General features: G+C 43.5%; 2 protein-coding genes across 2 annotated transcripts in view; both read right to left on the bottom strand.

Moving 5' to 3' along the window:
- The window catches only part of LOC310770854 (H-2 class II histocompatibility antigen, E-S beta chain-like), a 44,688-nt gene that overhangs the window by 7,324 nt on the left and 17,563 nt on the right, over positions 1-19,801 (bottom strand). The gene's annotated exons all lie outside the window — the stretch shown is intronic.
- LOC310770861 (mamu class II histocompatibility antigen, DR alpha chain-like) lies at positions 9,832-14,077 on the bottom strand. The gene is made up of 4 exons (XM_083663566.1): positions 13,991-14,077; positions 13,430-13,675; positions 11,337-11,618; positions 9,832-11,221 (listed from the first exon to the last, which is right to left on the bottom strand). The coding sequence occupies exons 1-4, from the start codon at positions 14,046-14,048 to the stop codon at positions 11,100-11,102; spliced, it is 708 nt and encodes a 235-aa protein (XP_083519692.1). The 5' UTR covers positions 14,049-14,077; the 3' UTR covers positions 9,832-11,099.

Here is a 19,801-nt window from a genome sequence, read left to right as displayed (position 1 = left end):
GGGAGAGGTCACAGTAATGCTTTAGAACACAGCCCGCAAAAATAACCATGTAAGTACAGGGTAACAAGATCTGTGTTGTACCCTGTACTTACAGGGTACTTACGGGGTACAAGGTGTTTTTCCCTGTAGTGGACCAAATATGTACTTACAGGGTACTTAAGGGGTACAATGTGTTGTACCCTGTACCTACAGGGTACTTACAGGGTACAAGGTGTTGTTCCCTGTAGTGGACCAATTATGTACTTACAGGGTACTTACGGGGTACAAGTTGTTGTACCCCGTACTTACAGGTCAAGGTGTTGTTCCCTGTAGTCACTACAGTGTAGTGGACCAATTATGTACTTACAGTTTAGTTATGGGGTACAAGGTGTTGTACCCTGTATTTACAGGGTACTTATAGGGTACAGGGTGTTTTTCCCTGTACTGGACCAAATATGTACTTACAGGGTACTTAAGGGGTACAATGTGTTGTACCCCATACTTACAGGGTACAAGGTGTTTTTCCCTGTACTGGACCAAATATGTACTTACAGGGTACTGTTGGGGATTACATTCTCTTATGGAACTATACATTAGATAAGAATATGACTTAACAGTTCTCTCCAGGTTGAAACTACATTTTGACCTGTCCTGATCAAAGGCAGTCTACTCAGGAACCAGGCTGATCTAATCAGGAGCCCCCTCCTCACATCCTGAGATCAGTCAGAGGGCCAGACTAAATCTAATCAGCACCAAGATGCTGATTAAGTCATCCCTCAGGTGACTTCACACCTCTGAATGGTTCAAAGCACAGCTCACCACGGGTGGGGTCGCTCCCTCCCAGTCCTCAGACTGAAAGGAGCCGGGCCACCCCTCCCCTCGAGGGATCGGGGGGGCCCTAAGGACACTCCCCCCCTCTTAGCAAAAGAGGGTTCGGTCGAACCTTCTAACCAGACGCCATTGGCCAATCAGGTGTACGCCCACGTCCACCGATTGGTCGAACTACCGCAACAAAACCGCTGCACACAGCAGAGTTCAACGAGCTACCAGAAGTTTCCAGGAGCCTCGAGGGGTCTTCAAGTCTCCATCCAGCTTCACCCGTCTTCACGGGGAGGGGGGGAGAAAGGGGGGGGGGGGGAGGCAGACCGTGATGGAACCCTCCACGGCTCGCTCCCTCCTTTCCTTCCCCTCCAGAGGAGAGAGTTTGGGGTTTGGGTAAGCGCTGGGACCCGCCGCCGCCCAACCTCTCTGTCTCCTGAAGATCCGGGCATGAACCAACCAAGCTGAACGACCAAACACACCGGCATTCTGACTCAGTCTAAACCCAGCTCGTTTTATTTTGTTTAGTTAATAGTAACTCGCAGGGAGACAAGCTCGTTTGTGCCGTTAAAGGAACACTCCGCCCATTTTCAACCAGCTTTGTATCATTAGAACATCAGTAGTATATCAGAAAACTGTAAACGGTTTTGAAGTCTGTCATTTAATTTGACAGTTATTGAGTGTTAAAGTGTGGACCAGTGACATCACTGGTCCACACTAACTCAAATTAATAACTCATTAACTCAAATCAACTCTCAATAACTGTCAAACTAGATGAATGATGAATAGTTTGACAGTTATTGAGAGTTGATTTGAGTTAATGAGTTATTAATTTGAGTTAGTGTGAACCAGTGATGTCACTGGTCCACACTTTAACACTCAATAACTGTCAAATTAAATCACAGACTTCAAAACCGTTTACAGTTTTCTGATATACTACTGATGTTCTAATGATACAAAGCTGGTTGAAAATGGGCGGAGTGTTCCTTTAACCAGCCTAAGTGGCTTGCGTAAATACTGGAATAGTTCTACTTAATTCCAGTATAGATATTACCCGCTAGTTTTAGTAAGTCGCAAGGAGAGAAACTCGTTTGCGCGTTTTAACCAGTGTCAGAGGTTCGTCAACGCCGCCCCACAGGGCAACCAGGAGAAAAGCCCAAAGCCCACACGAAGCGCACCGCGGCCTGAATCGAATCGGCCGCTGGGGTCCTCGAGGATCCACGCTGTTACCTTGGTTCCACGACGGAGCCCGGAGGACATTCCACTCCTCCGAGTGGAATGACGTGAGACCTTCTGGTTAAATTACCTGGGCAGAGTTGTGGTTAGATACAATTGAAATGCATTATCATGTATGTTGATTACAGTATCATGTATGTTGATGTACAATGTTTCGCACACTGTTGAATGATATAGACGCCTAAAGGTGTTGTAGGCAGCGCTGATGAGCGCCAAGTTCGGACGAACTTGGCGGCCATCTGCGGCCACTTCCCTCTCTCTCTCTCTCTCTCACTCCCCCACTCACTCTCTCGTCTTCCCAGCTGAGCCCGTTCTAGCCGGTCAACCGGAAGGGCTAAGCTCGGAACGGTCTGGAGGTCTCAGGACTCCCACCCGCTAGAATACAGTTAAGCTGAATTAGAGAGTTTGATTAGTCACTCACACAGAGTGACTTGGGCTAAACTGTCCCCTTTTTGGCTGACCCAGTCAGTCTAACCCGGTCTGACCAGGTCAACCCTTTCCTAAATTTGGCAGAACCGGCATTTTGAAAAAGAGGCGGTCTACACACGATCAGCCCGCCTCTCAACCAATCCTGTGATTACATCACGGAGACAGCCAGAACGAGCCACTCCTCCCTCTCTCTCTCCTTCCCTTCACACACACACACATACACACACACACACACACACACACACACACACACACACACACACACACAAATGCTAATTAACACCCACATACTTACACACACACACACACACCTTCAAGCCTGCTCTCGCCAGACCTGCAGACTTAAATCACATACACACACACACACACACACAGACACACACACACACACACACACACACACAACTCATATGTTTATTCATATTAGTTGTTAGCTATAGATGTGGTAGATTATTAGTTGTAGAATAAATGTGATGAACCGATATTCTAATCATTGTGTTAATGGCCATTGATACTGTGATTGATTAAATCTTTTTATTACATAATCCTATGAATCTTGGTTATTATTCATGAGGTATTTTATCTGTGGAAATCTGTGACAGAAGCTTACGGACTTTGACCCTTCAATTAACTCATTCACTGCCAATATCTGACTGGCATTTTTGGCACAGGCCAAGTATTTCCATAATGTTTGGTCATCTTTCAAGACCCACAGTAAATTCTGTACTAGGACTACAGTGATGTCCAATACCTCGAAATGAAGATCTAAGTCTCTACTTTCACCCCCAAAAAGAAAGTTAGCTTTTAGCATGTTCTGTACTCTACTTATAACCCTTTTTATACACCCCATGTTCACCAAAAAAGCCTGTCTGGGAAGAGAAAAGGGAGAAAAAAGCATTTTTGTAAAAGGGCACAATCTCAGGCATAACTCACTCTCAATTCTTTTATTTTGAACTGTATTGACATCAGACATGTAAATATTATTCGTTAGGACACAAATGACAAAAAATAGCCTATATATATATATATATATATATATATATATATATACACACATGAAGTGCTTTTTTTTTACATTCAACAATACAGTTTACTCGGTGTGAGTGTGCAGACAGACAGACAGACAGACAGACAGACAGACAGACACACACACCGACAGACAGACAGACAGACAGACAGACAGACAGACAGACAGACAGACAGACACACACACACACACACACACACACACACACGATCCCCCTTTTAGATTTCTAACCCAACATAGGATAAGCAATAACCACGCCCTGTGGCGCTGGGATTGGCCAGGAGCAACACTGGAGGGCACGCAGCCCAGCGATTTCATGAACCAACTGAAGAGCTCTTGAGAAGGACAGCGGGCTGCTGTGAGTGCCTTCTGCCCGCTGCTGCCTAGCTGTTCCTGTGTTTATTTTTGATTTGTTCTGGTCCATGTCTCCCTGTCATATGAACTCTGCTATTTGATCGTTCCCGTTTTCCCCTCGGCTATTCAACACGTCCTCACCGCCCTCGCAAACTGATCGATCATTTCCTCATTCCTCCGATGATCAAACACATCTCTTGATTACTTTCTCCCGTTTTCTCCTGGCTGGCACAGAGGAAGGCGACTCCAGCTCGTGCAGCGCGCCGAGGGCGTTTCAATGGCGTTTCTCCTGTCTGCACAAGGAAGCGTTACCCGTTCTCTGCTTTTCCTCTTGCTCAATTTCAAAACAACAGCTGCGGTATGTGTTTGATCGCGTGCTGTCGGCTACCCTTTGAAGGCAGGGACCTGTGTCTGTGTCACAGGCTGGGCAAGTGTTTGCTGCAGGCGCTGCACCAATAAAAACAAAAACACGTCAAACACGTCTTTGGCGTGGATGGCTATTTCTGATAAGACGTCAAAGACGTCTTTGGCGGTGAATGAGTTAACTGTACAATGTACATTATATCATTATGAGACTGATATGACAATTTGGTTCGGTGTCTGAAATAGTCATAACTTGACTTTTAGACAGGTCTGTAGCCTTAACTACAGTGGTGCCCCGAATCTTACAGAGAATACAATATTTTCTGTCAAATCTAATAAATTTATGAATATTAATAATTCATAATTATTAATAATCATATTTCACAACCAAACCAGCTCCTACGAGCACAACAGTACTTATAGGGTACATGGTGTTTTTCCCTGTACTGGACCAAATATGTACTTACAGGGTACTTAAGGCGTACAATGTGTTGTACCCCATACTTACAGGGTCCAAGGTGTTGTTCCCTGTACTGGACCAATTTTGTACTTACAGGGTACTTACGGGGTACAAGGTGTTGTACCCTGTATTTACAGGGTACTTATGGGGTACAAGGTGTTTTTCCCTGTACTGGACCAAATATGTACTTACAGGGTAGGCCTACTCAAGGGGTACAAGGTGTTGTACCCCGTACTTACAGGGTACTTACAAGGTGTTGTTTCCTGTACCACCCTTTAGGATGCATTCAGGTCCACTGCAAAAATTGCACTGATTGAAAACTCACGGTTACATGCTGACTGTTGCTGCTTCCTACTGTCCACTTCATGACAAAGGTAATAGCTTCAGTTCTTATCAATCTAAGTTCTTTGGTGCAGAATTGTCGAAGTAGTTCGAGGATTGACACAGACAGAAACCAATCAGTTGGGACTGAAAAATATGTCACCGAATCAGCTAGGCAATCTAATAGTAGGGCGCTTTAGAGGGGTCCACGCGCACCCCCCTTAATTTTTTTTCTAGTCTGGATTTTTGGCATCCATAGGACCTCTAAAATAAAGATTTTCATGATACCAAGAAAAAAAACAGTCCAAAATGTGTTTTTTTTCATTGTTTTATTACTCCTATGCGGGATTGCCGGCAGGAACGCCGGTGAGACTGTCTTTCAGAGGCTGTGGCATGCTTAAGGTTATCTATTCATATTATAGGGACAGACAGACAGACACACAGACAGACAGACAGACAGACAGACAGATAGACAGACAGACAGACAGACAGACAGACAGACAGACAGACAGACAGACAGACAGACAGACAGACAGACAGACAGACAGCCAGACAGACAGACAGACGGTCAGTCAGACAGACAGACATACAGAGTCTGTAGACAGACAGACAGACAGACAGCCAGACAGCCAGACAGCCAGACAGACAGCCAGACAGACGGTCAGACAGACAGACAGACAGGAAGACAGACAGACAGGCGGGCAGGCTGACAGAGACAGACAGGAACGCAGGTAGACAGACAGTCAGACAGCCAGACAGGAAGGCAGGTAGACAGACAGGCAGGCAGACAGGTAGACAGACAAGACAAGCAGGTAGACAGACAGGCAGGCAGACACAGTGGCGTGTCCAGACTTTTTTTACCAGGGTGGCACAAGTGGGGCACAGACTTACGAAGGGGTGGCCACGGCGCCACCCGCAAGGGCGGTGCAGAAGAAAATTTGACGTTTTTTGGACTTTTAGCCAAAAAAACACGCACTCGCTCGCACTGTGCACGCACACGGCACACGTCAGAATAGCGTTAATTTACCATGTTCGTCCCAACTAGACTACATATATCTACTTTAATTAGTAACATTACAGTGTCTTACGTTCCTGTGTTTAAAGCATAATTTAAGAGAAATAGACCCATCAATCACACAGAGTAGCACCATACAAATGTAATATAAAGCTTCCCAGTTCTACACATAATTGACAAGTTTCAACTTTAGTTGCAATGTCTGGCAATTAACCACAATTCCATTGACATCAAGGCAATATCAAGATAACTGTTTAGGTTACTAAAGATAAATCTGGAACTATTAGGATTTTACAGTACGGTATATACATACGCACACATACAGCTGGGGGCTCCTGCTGTCAAGCTGCTGGCTTGACTCATCTGACTGACAAGGAGGAGAGCTTGTTGCTGCTCTCTCCTGCAGCTCTGACTGTAACTGACTGGTAGCAGTGCTGCTGGCTGCTCTGTCCTGCTGTGCAGTTTTTAATTTCTTTGTTTTGATGGAGAAGAAATCCTCAATGTTCTGATTTCTTTTCATACTGTAATAGTCACATGAATACATACTGTATGTCACTTTTATATATCTCTTGCACAATAGATGTCCTTGTGCATGCATGGATACATTTGACATGCTCACATCAGGCCTACAAAGTTACACAAGACAGATTTACCTAGCTAGCATTAGCATTGACAACCAAACAATGACTGACGACAGGTTTGCTCATGTTAGCAACTAGCAAGCTGAGATGAAAACACACCTGCTGCACCACATTATCACGTAGCCTAGCACACAGGTGTATTGTCCATTTACCCTGTTAGTAGCAGGCTTAGTTTTAAAGACAGGGTGAAGTTTCAAGTCTACCGTAACATGTCATGATATTTTTTTTAGCGAGGGTGCTTAATTTCAAAGTGAAAATCTCTGTGTTTGTTGGCAGGTAATGTATGTTGTCTTTCTTTAAACCACTGGCACAGTAGCTATGTCATGTGTATCAAAAAGTCTACTCACGCATGCCACAATAAATAAATAGCATATAGAACACTGATGCGGAAATATACCATGGAGGGACAGCGCTTGTGCCATATCCTAATGTTATGATACCCAGTATTGATATGTAGGATAATGTTGCCCGGCCCTGTGTGTGCATGCGTGTGTCTGTGTGTGTCCGTGCGTGTGTGTGTGTACGGGGCTCTGGTGGGTATGCTGTCTAAAAATGAAACTATGATTTCTGTTCCCTGTTTATTCCAATCTCCAGATGAAAACATCCGTTTCTATAGTAAAGTTGAGTCAAATGTATATCTGAAACCCTCCTGTCTGTGTCGTCAAACTTCCTCTTTCCTTGCAGTGTTCCATCGAAAATCCCCAGATTCTCTGAAATGTATCTGATCAATTCTCTAAAATTAGGGTCACCAAAATCACATGATTCTCGTGTTAAGGTAAACATGTTGACATGTTTCCTTTGTACTGACAAATTAAGTAAAATGTTAACATTATGTGTGTCTCTGATAGAAGTAAGGGTTATAGTAAATGTTAACAAAAGGCTAATCTGCTTGCTGGCTTATAGACTGTACAGTCCATGTTTTTATCGAGAAGGCCGGAATTGGGTGGCATTCGCCATGTTGAGGTTTACCAGAAACTTATAGCAAAAGCCTGGGGTTTTCCATCAAGTCTTATAAGATATGAAAGTTTTGCATGAAATGTGGGAGCATGCAGGTTTGTGGAGAAGCAATGTCACATCTGAAAGTGTAAGTCTCCAGTTCCTGATTTAAGAGGCAGTGTCACATCTGGAAGTGAAAGCTTCCAGTTCCGGAGAACATCAGCCCTCCCCAACTGGAAAAATAGGAAAGGAGAAGTTGACTGACGGGAAATCATCGTCAGAAGACAGAGGACCACCCACTTTTGTAATTGCTTATTAACAAGTTCACTGCCGTGGACGAGTTAACTCGTCAAAAAAACAACAACGGTTGACTGCCGTGGACGAGTTAACTCGTCAAAAAAAAAAACCTTTTACATATCCTATAAAAATATGGGAGCCACCGAACGTGTATAACCCATTCCACCGGCCCACTAAGTGGCGACAGTGCTCTCCAGACTAGAGAAAGCTGAGCAAAAACAGCAGGAAAAAGCGTGAGGAATCCATTCTCATGAGAATGGATTGGCGAAAACGCTTTCGCGCTGGGAGCTGGCGCACAACGGTGGGGGATTCCAAAAATAGACTCTGGGCAACACACTTTGAAACACGCAGCAGAAAGCCCAGAATCGCACGCAGCTTCATCCCAGCTCACAACCAAAACCCCAGAAACGAACGAGCCCGATCCAGACTCGCCCGACGAGCGGCCGCCAGGCAGCACAGACAGGCAGCAGAGACTCACATGTGACACACGCTGCAGAGCCACCAGAGACACACCCACGGAGGGAGGAGTTTGCGGGGTGCTGCTGTTATATTGGAGGAAATTACTGTTCAGAACTATTGTTTAGATGTCTGATGTCTCACTGATGCCAAAAATAAATGGTTAAAGTGACTGTTCTGCCTGTTCTATCGAATTTCACAAAAAGGCATTTATCTCAGCTTTCCTTTTCAGATGCTGAAACCATGCTGTATTCAACTGCTAATGCCTACATAACTACTAACTCTACAAACTAACTCTTTTAAACAGAGAAAGCACACATTCTATTAGTTCTTTTGAGATATTTTGTGTTCACAAAGTCCTAGCAGAAAATAATCCTCGGCTCTTGAAAGATGAGCCAGAATCCTCAAAAAAACCCTTGGCAGAAGCAACCTACTGTATTGGAAAAACTGTTGGCAGTGAATGTGTTAAGAGGGTCTGTGGCTATGGAAAAGGGTCAATCTCTGATGGCCGATTGATACCAGGAGAGGAGTTGACCCAGATCTGTGTATTGTATTGAGCTTTTATATTCAATGTCTGTTGTCAATTAATTCTCAGAAATAAATGTCAGATATACTGTAACAAATTGTCTCACTCTATTTTACTTCACCATTCCATGGGACGCACCGGGAAGGCAGAGTAGAGATTGGCTAAACTAACCTTCTGATAACTTATGCCTTGTACCAGAAAAAAACCTTCCTGAATCAACACACCTGGTCCATGTAGCCGCCAGGAATCAGACAGAGGACGCTTCACTTCGTCACACACACACACACACACACACACACACACACACACACACACACACACACACACACACACACACACGACATTGGTTTAGCGTTAAGTTGTTTGCTGCTCAGCTGCGCCAAATCCTCAAATCAAGATCTTCTTCTCTGGGCTTTCGGCAGGCTAGACACTACTATGGCTCATTACGCCTCTCAGGTTTAAGACTGGATTGCGCCTATACACGGAAGCTTGGTTTACTGACTGTGCAGAGAGCCAATCATATGGGGTGGCACCTGGGGTGGCCAATCAGATTCGAGGGGTGGCCCATGCCACCCCAGGCCACTCCCTAGACACGCCACTGGAGACAGACAAAGAGACAGGCAGGCAGGCAGGCAAACAGGCAGGGAGATGGAGACAGACATGTTAATATCACAATATAAATGAGAGTTTTATGCTGATGATAAATCATTGATTTGTTCTGATTGATCAATCAAAGTATCAATACACACTGGATACCACTCAAAAAAAAAAGGACAACATTGACTCAACTTCCGTCTGAGAGACAGTTTCTTTTTTTCATAATAGGATGATCTCTTCACCACACTGCTCAGTCACATGAACTCCATGGACTGACTGTTGTGTTGATGTGTGTGTGTGTGTGTGTGTGTGAGCGTGCAACCAATCATGTGTGATGACAGACAACAGCATGAGTGACAGTCACAAACGAAGCAGCATTTTCATGCATTTTAATAACAGACAACCTAAAGGCAGAATGTAAGGTAAATATATCATATCATATTAAGCAGGGTTTACTATGTTGTTGTTATATAACATGTTATGTTTTTACATTATTTAAAGTACCAAACAGGCGAATGTAAAATTATGGTATTCTGGAAATTATAAGCTTTAGTAGGCTATAATTAATTGAATAATGTATGATACTATGCACACATACCAATCATAAGTCAAAACATTACTAATTTACTGAATGATAAAGCCAGAAAGGGGCCAGTAGGATATTAACTGAAGAGCCATTTGGGAGCCCAAAGAGCCGGCTCTTATTGCTGAGCTGAACTAAATGATCTGAATCACTAAAAAGAGACAGAATTCTCATCATGAGTGAAAACACAACTGGAGGTAATAAAGTTTACAGAGTATGCTAACAAGCTTCACTCTGATTGGGTAGGCTGGTGTAAACAAACAAAGTCATAAATTGTAGGTATAAATATTTGAGAGAAAATCATTGATTCAACTGTATTTATATTAGTAATAGTAAAACTCTGTGGTGGGGTCGAGGCGGAAATGGTGAAATTTCAACATAAAACAGTATAAAAGTAGATAAAAAAATATTCCGAGAGAATAATAAAGTCTAGGTGAGTAATAAATCATACTAAGCAATGATAACAAAAACAACATGAAAAAAAGTATTAAAAATGCATCCCAAGGACATGAAAGTGCCTGAAATAAAATAATCACCCACATGTGCGAGGCAGAAATGAGCACACAATATTTCTAGCATTATGTAATTTAATGAAAGTATGTAGGCTAAAATAGGCTACTGCAGAGTGCGTTCATAAATTAAATCTGATGTTCTAAACATCTGTCTAGACCTATGGTCTAGACTAAAATGAGAGGGCGGCTGTTCAAAGAAATTCAATGCTTTATGAACGGTCCATTTTGAGTGCACTCTGGTGCTCAGAGTGACTGTTTAAGAATGCACCCATAATAAAAGCAGTGCTTGACTATTCAGTCCAAATGTCACAATAACTTTGCTATTTCAAAGGTAAACAGTGGAAATGTAAATATTTATTACTAAAAAGAACAAACAGATAAAAAAGTTAAATTGATTTGTTTGTGTGAAAGTTAACATGTGAGGTGAATCAGTACAGATCCACACAGCAGAGAGAAGCAGTATAAAACCAGTATGACAGAAAGCAGTCTGTTAACTCCTGCAGCTCCTTCAGTCTGCCTCACATCATCAATAACTGATCAATAACTAATCAGTTGCATTCGATTCCTTTGATGAAGAAGAAGGTTCCTGTGGCCACGCCCAGTAGAGCCACGGTCAGACCCAGTACACAAAACACCTCAGGTCCGATCCCCGGCTGCTCCTGCTCCACATCTGAGGAGGAACCAAACACATGAACACACAGGAAGACAGCATCACTTGATAGTTTTGGTTGTTGTTAGCTAGGCTAACTGCAGTTTTGGCTAGCTAACAGATAAAGGTGCCTCACCCCAGATCTGGGTCAGCGGCTGGCTCAAGGCTTGGTGCTCCACAGAACAGCTGTAGATGTCTCCAAGCTGTGGGATGAAGCTCAGCCTGGCGACCTGGCTGAAGGTGCCATCTTTGTTGGGGTAGGGGACGTTGAGGCTGGTTCCTTCAGTCACATTCACATCGTTCCTGGTCCAGTAGACCTTGACAGGGGCAGGGTAGAACCCAGTCACATGGGAGATGAGGTGGTTCTCCACTCCCAGTTCCACATCATCGCTGGTGTAGATGAAGCTGTGAGGAGCATCTGTAGGGTACAACAATACGAGGGATCAGCCGAGCAGCATTTTGGTAAACAAACCGCGTCACTGGGGGAAAATGGCCCCAGTGCTCACTCTAGCCCCGGCTGTGCGGTTTACATTGTAAAAACTGTGACAGTTCACACAACTTTAACACGACATGCATATATTATACACCAAACTCTTGAGCTACTTCTGCTCTCACTCAGAATGTCAAAATAGAAGCGATGTCATGTATCTTTTTTGAGGCATTAACGTTTGTTTGGCACAACTTTACCAGTTAACTGCTGCGGGCTTCCGCATTTCTGGGGGATTTGTTGTTGTTGTGCTATACAACATCATATCATCATATATCATCATATAACATCATATATATATATCCGGTATATATATATATATATATATATATATATATATATATATATATATATATATATATATATATATATATATATATATATAATATATTATTGTTGTATGGCCTGGCTGAGGTTAAACCCTTTAATTTAAGGGGAAACGGACGTTTTATCCAGGTGAATGTGTGTGTGTGTGTGTGTGTGTGTGTGTGTGTGTGTGTGTGTGTGTGTGTGTGTGTGTGTGTGTGTGTGTGTGTGTGTGTGTGTCCGGTGCAAAACTCGGCTTCTACAACGGCATGAGTGAATACTGGATTCTGATTGGCTAGCAACAGTGGTAAATACGCCAACAATCTACAGTTCGGCTCCAACCGCAGTATCACTCCGCTCCCTGATGCTGACTCCGTTCCCTGTGCTGACTCCGCCCACTGTTCGCCTGTCAGTCTGCAAATCTTCAACAAGGAAATGGCCGATCTCTAACACAAGGAAATGTCCGATTTCGATGAACGTTTGATTTACTGGGTGGATTGAGTTTTGAGCAGTGCATGGTTAGATGAAGATGAAGGTGAAGTGAACAAAGAACGACATGGTGAAATTGGGGAGAGAGAACTGGCTGAGCTTGAGTTGTCACGAGTTCGGACTAGCGGGAGGTCGGACTAGCGCCCGGACCCCGAACCTGGGACTGTCAAACAAACAAACGCCCTCTGCCGTCACCAGATATCAACACACCACCACCAAAACGGGCTGCTTTAGATAACTGTTTAAATAACTGTACTTTTACAGGCAATGTATCAATAACTGTGAATCCCGTTAAGGAATAGGTTAGTTGTTTTTTGGCTCAAAGGCAACTAAATGTTTAGTGCAATCATTGATCTTGTGTATGGAACTATATTCTGTGGCGGAAGGATAAATGTATTCTGAAACCAGTAATGATTATAAATAAATGAATTGGATTTTTTATATTATTTGGTAGCCGTTGTAGAAAACAAATTTAACACTCGAGGTCGGGGGTTGTGGGCACATTTACCACTGGTACAGGGTTTATAGCACTCGGCTTCGCCTCGTGCCACAACCCTGTACCAGTGGTAAATGTGCCCACAACCCCCTCCCTCTCGTGTTAAATTTGTTACATAACACCTGGACAAATGCGCAAGGCACGCGCAAACAGGTGCGCAAGCGTAAATAGGGGATGTCGCCCGAAGATTTACAAAGTGCTTCACACACAATCAAAAGTAGCCTAAACAGCCTAATAATATAATACAGTAGCTACAATGAGAAATAAGAACAAGCATCAGACAAAAACAATCAACATAGATCTGTAAAAAGGCTTTCCAGATGGGTTTTTAGAGATCACTTAAAGTTATTGTATATTTCTGACAGTAATGTAAAACACCTGCAGTCCTTCCTTATCTGTAGTTTAAATTGTTGAACACAGTGGTAAATTAAGCTTTGTCATGTTTCCTTACCGAGCTCCAGAGGAGGGTTCTTGTAGGCACGCCGATCTGATTGCAGGCTTTGTTTGCAGATGGCCTGATTAACCAGAGCCATCTCATAAGATCCTGTGAAGGTCATATCCTCTGCAAACTTGGGCAGAGAGTTAACTCCTTTCCTGTTGATGAAGTCTGCGTACCATATCTCTTCACCATCCAGTCCATACATCACCTCTCCATCAGTTTCTGAACAGCCACTGATTCGCAGATCCTCATGTACAGCTGAGACGACACAAGATGAAAAACAAAATGTCAAACTTCTTCACATCCAGAATCACAGAGTGGATTTATTTTTCACATCCTCACGTCACGTTAAAGAGTTTGTCTGTTTATTGTTTTTATATTAAAACAACCGTTTAATAACTAATAAGAGTGAAAAGTGTCTTTCCTCAGAGGTGCAGAAAACGTTAAATATCTCCACTGACTCTAAATGTCTCTCTGGTTCAGAAGGAGCTCAGTTCAAATGATTTTCACATCAACAGAACATTGGAGTGAGTGTGAGACTAAATGTGAGGAACAGACGTGTGATGTACTTACTGTATGCTGTGACACCAAGGAGACATGAGAGGAAGACGAGGGTCTGTGAGCTCTTCATCTTCACTACACAACTTAGCACCCTGTCGACTTCACACTGACTGCTGCAAACTGAAGTAAACACAAGGAACAGCGTTGTCTTACACACAGCTCCACCAATCACATTACAGCTTTGACTTGCATCATCAGTCTCCAGGTAGACATAGTTGAGAACTGCTGAGAAATGAAGTGATGATGGAGAATAACACTCACATAATGCCTGACTGTTGAATCTAATATATAGTCAGTCAATAAAAAATTTCCAGTGTTTAGTAAAACAGCGGGAATAAAATCAAACAGAAACAAAGGAAAGATAAATAAAAATCAGAAAAACAATTAGAAAACTGATAAAATCAGGAAATGCTATAGAACTCTCTCACACTGTATTACTGTAATATATTACTCAGTAATATTATTACTGTACTCAGTAATATATCATTAATATATTAGCCTACTTGCCCCGATGTAACAGTAAGGGATTACAATTTCCAGTACACTAATGATATTACAATTACTAATCCGTCTGACCGTCTGTCTGTCTGTCTGTCTGTCTGTCTGTCTGTCTGTCTGTCTGTCTGTCTGTCTGTCTGTCTGTCTGTCTGTCTGTCTGTCTGTCTGTTTGTCTGTCTGTCTGTCTGTCTGACCATCTGTCTGTCTGTCTGTCTGTCTGTCTGTCTGTCTGTCTGTCTGTCTGTCTGTCTGTCTGACCATCTGTCTGACCATCTGTCTGTCTGTCTGTCTGTCTGTCTCTCTGTCTGTCTGTCTGTCTGTCTGTCTGTCTGTCTGTCTGTCTGAACGACCGACCGTCTGTCTGTCTGCCTGTCTGTCTGTCTGTCTGTCTGTCTGTCTGTCTGTCTGTCTGTCTGTTTGTCTGTCTGTCTGTCTGTCTGTCTGTCTGTCTGTCTGTCTGACCATCTGTCTGACCATCTGTCTGTCTGTCTGTCTGTCTGTCTGTCTGTCTGTCTGTCTGTCTGTCTCTCTGTCTGTCTGTCTGTCTGTCTGTCTGTCTGCCTGTCTGTCTGAACGACCGACCGTCTGTCTGTCTGTCTGTCTGTCTGTCTGTCTGTCTGACCATCTGTCTGACCATCTGTCTGTCTGTCTGTCTGTCTGTCTGTCTGTCTGTCTGTCTGTCTGTCTGTCTGTCTGTCTGACCATCTGTCTGACCATCTGTCTGTCTGTCTGTCTGTCTGTCTGTCTCTCTGTCTGTCTGTCTGTCTGTCTGTCTGTCTGTCTGTCTGTCTGAACGACCGACCGTCTGTCTGTCTGTCTGTCTGTCTGTCTGTCTGTCTGTCTGTCTGTTTGTCTGTCTGTCTGTCTGTCTGTCTGTCTGTCTGTCTGTCTGTTTGTCTGTCTGTCTGTCTGTCTGTCTGTCTGTCTGTCTGAACGACCGACCGTCTGTCTGTCTGTATGTCTGTCTCTCTGTCTGTCTGTCTGTCTGTCTGTCTGACCATCTGTCTGGATCTGTTGTTCACCTTCGTTGAATCACAAAGCATTTGATAGCCTACAGCTGATGGCGGTTTGATCTTCTTGCTTGTCATCCAGAGAGGTCTGATGATCAAGATTCAAGATTTGTATTGTCACTCTGTTCTACAGGTATGCACATGTGTGACATTCTTATGCTGTGGACTCCATTACAGACAAGGTGCAGTAGATAAATAGGTACAAAATCACAGCAAACAACAAATAGAGCACACAATCACAACACAACGCATAGGGCAATATAGCTAAATAGCACATAATGTAAAAGGTGTATCTAAGGCAGTTGAGGTAAACAATAAAGTAAGAAAGGTAATAAGGTAAAAGTGATAGGTATTGAAATAGAATAAGATAGATTAGATATAAAGTGTCCAGTGTCCAAAAGTGTCCACTTGTCAGTGTGCAAATGTCAATAATACAGGTGTTTGTGTTATTTATTGAGGAGTCTCGTTGCCTGCAGGAAGAAACTATTCTGCAGACGTTTGTGCTTTCAGGACCCTGTATCTTCTCCCTGAGGGCAACAGGGAGAACAGGCTGTTGTGCAGGTGGTTTGTGTGCTTGATGATCTTCCGGGACCTCCTGAGGCACCGCTGATTGTACAGTTCCTGCAGTTTTGGCAGTTCACATCCTGTCACATGCTGGGCCGCGTGCCTCACCCTTCTCAGTGCCTTGTGGTCCATGGTGGTACAGTTCCTGTTTCAGGTACAGCGCTTCCCCTCCCTCTGTTGCGAGCAGTAGGTTTTATAGGTTATTCATATGCAAATTAACATGATGTCATAATATTATGCCCACTTCTATCGGTTTTTGAACAGCCAATAGCTACTCTCCTTGGCAACAGTTAACGAGGGCCCTTATTGGACAGTTTCTGGTACACATTTCATAGAAATAATTTACTCTTACCCTGCCACTCTGGTGTGCAGGAACCATAACAGAAACACAGGGGCAAAAACATAACCTCCAGACAACTCTGTGGCAGAGGTTATAATAGTGGTAATGAATGCCAGGGTTTACAGAAAGTCTAGTGGCCATAGGCCTTGATGAACAGGTGGGTTTACAGAAAGTCTAGAGGCCATAGACCTTGATGAACAGGTGGGTTTACAGAAAGTCTAGAGACCATAGGCCTTGATGAACAGGTGGGTTTACAGAAAGTCTAGTGGCCATAGGCCTTGATGAACAGGTGGGTTTACAGAAAGTCTAGAGACCATAGGCCTTGGTGAACAGGTGGGTTTACAGAAAGTCTAGAGGCCATAGGCCTTGGTGAACAGGTGGGTTTACAGAAAGTCTAGAGGCCATAGGCCTTTGTGAACAGGTGTGTTTACAGAAAGTCTAGAGGCCATAGACCTTGGTGAACAGGTGGGTTTACAGAAAGTCTAGAGGCCATAGGCCTTGATGAACAGGTGGGTTTACAGAAAGTCTAGTGGCCATAGGCCTTGATGAACAGGTGGGTTGACAGAAAGTCTAGAGGCCATAGACCTTGATGAACAGGTGGGTTTACAGAAAGTCTAGAGACCATAGGCCTTGGTGAACAGGTGGGTTTACAGGTTTAGTTTGAAGAAGGGGAAGATCTCAGCGGAGAGAGTTCCACAGGGTGGGGGCTTCCAAAAGTTCTGTTCCCAAAGGTCCGCGGGTGGGTGTGGAGGATGGAGAGCAGACCTGTGTCAGAGGGGGTGCAGTGGTGGAGCCCAGCGAGCATTTTTAGGTTGAAAAGACGTTTAAAAAACGTTTAGGGTCAACGTTGAAAAAACGTGCAAGAAAGGTTCAAGAGTGAAAGTTTTTTCACCGACTATTTGCAGACGTTGATTAAACCTTCACATTTAGACCATATTTCACCAGGATCTTAAAAATTCAGCATCGCATACGGGATTCGAACCACGTTCTCCCACGTCTACCGGACTGAGCTATACATTTACTTATAATATCTACGGAGCCAGGCACATATATACTCTATCTCGCACGCGTGTGTGTGAGCGTCTATAAGCTGTACGGTTTCAGAGGTTAACTACCAGCAACTCAGAGCCTATACAGTCTGTTACAATAACATAGCGTGCCCAGAGCACCTCCTTCCTCACTTGGTGCAGACCGGTGCAGACTTGCTTTGGTCTAGTCAGTCACAGCTAGTAGCTAGCGACTAAGTACTTGCGCATGCGAGTTGCTGCAGGAACTCAATTCATTATTTTGCGCTAAACTATTAACCATAGTTGTGTCCTGGAAGCTTTTTGCTGGCACCACATAGCCTACAGTATATAGTCCCATATTTATGATATTTCATGTGACATAAAATGCGTTGAAATGTAGTTTTCGTGTAGACCAGATTTCAACTCTGTTACACAATAAAATGGACAAATGCCATTTCACACACTATCTATGGGGACCACAATGGAAATAAGCCTTCGGGCTTTATTGTGTTTTTATCCTCGGTGATATGTTGTCTTATGTCCTGTTTTTATCACCAAATAAAGTCAATCAATCAATCAATCAATCAATATTGTCTCTATTCCAAGCTACAACAAATGTTTTAACAGTATGATTAACCAAATTGTGTTTTTTTACACGTTGACGTTGTAACCGCATTTTAGCCGGTTGTAAAGAGGGTGAAATTAGGTCTTAGACGTTCAAACCCAATATCACCCAGATTTAAACTAAAAATCAACGTTGAAAAAACGTTTTGTGCTCGCTGGGAGGAGGCCACAAAGATACTGGGGTGGCGAGAGTGTGGATGATTTTGTAAGTGATGCGGGATTTGACCAGGAGCCAGTGGAGGTGGATGAGGGTGGGGGTGATGTCTGCCAGGGCTTGGTGCAGGAGAGAACCCTCAACCTGGAAGCTGAGTTCTGCACATGGAGCCTGTCCAGGGCTTTGTTGGGTACCCTGGACAGGACTCCAGATGGGGGTCTCTGCTACAGTAAAGTAAAGTAAAGTAAAGTAAAGTAAAGTAAAGTAAAGTAAAGTAAAGTAAAGTAAAGTAAAGTAAAGTAAAGTACGCACATCCACTTGATTAGCAGCTGCAGGACAAACAAATAATCAGTAACCAGTCAAAGAAGTAGAGTCCGCACACTGCTAGAGACTTCTCCAAGTACATTTATTGTATTACGTTTCAGTCACAAACAGCCTTCTTCTGAATGAATCATTCATTCTGAAGAAGGTCGTTTGTGACATAACAATACAATAAATCTATTGGAGAAGTCTCCAGCAGTGTGTGGATCTACTTCTTCTACTGTCTCTGCCACAGGGTCACGGGGTCAGAGCAGGCCCGTATCTAGCCTGCCACACTAGGGTGGGCTGGTAGGGGGCAACTTTGGCGGTAGGTTGCCAGAGGTTGTGGGTTCGGGGATGGGGATTAAATTGCATTATATTCAGTGGCGCTGGAAGTACTTTTAGGTAGGAATGGACTCTCGGTGCTGCCTGCAAGGGCAGCGGCGAAGAAAATTTGACGTTTTTTGGACTTTCATCCAAGAATATTTAATTTTAAATTAACATTAGGATTATACTGTTGTGATGTCATTATTCAGTATCTTCTCCTTTTCTCACTCACTTTCATGTAACCACCTGCTCTCCCTTTAGTCGTTTTACACTACAACAGACAGCAACACAGGCATAAACACTGAACCAAATTGTTCCAGTAGGAGTCACCATTCTGTTTTGGGTCACCAAACTGTAAGTAGGAACTTTCACTCAGGTGACAGGCCAGTGTTTACATTATTATTGTCAAAACTATTAGCAAACTATGTACAAACTAACTATTTACAAAACTATTGCTATATTTCCAAGACGTTTAGTCTTATTCAAACTCAAACTGAAATTAAAACTTTGAAAGCAGATTGACTTTGTTACCCTAACAAATAAATAACAATCCTTCATCCATAGTTTAAAATAACCAACTCCATAATATTCTTTGCATTGGATGAGCTTATTTCTCAAATCAAATTAAAGCTATAACTACTGTTAGGTGCCCTAAACTAACTAACCCAGTGGTCTCCAACCTTCGGGTCGCGTTCCTAAGTGCGGTCGCCTGGAATTCGAAAAGGGAGATACCATTTTTTTTTTTTTTTTTTGGGTGGGCAAGATAAATTTTTGGGTGGGCATAGCCCACCCCTGCCCCCCCCTAGAATCGGCCCTGGGTCAGAGAGTGATGGCCGGAGTTGGGACATGTTTTTGAGGTGATAGAAGGCAGATTTTGTGATGATTTGATGTGTGACTGATAGGAGGGGATGAAGAAAGTAACTTTAGTCAGGCTCAGCCACATGAGTGTGTGTGTGTGTGTGTGTGTGTGTGTGTGTGTGTGTGTGTGTGTGTGTGTGT

Source organism: Poromitra crassiceps (assembly GCF_964638095.1).
Source record: "Poromitra crassiceps genome assembly, contig: HAP1_SCAFFOLD_248, whole genome shotgun sequence".
Lineage (NCBI taxonomy): Eukaryota > Metazoa > Chordata > Actinopteri > Beryciformes > Melamphaidae > Poromitra > Poromitra crassiceps.
This window is presented reverse-complemented; position numbering and strand designations above follow the sequence as displayed.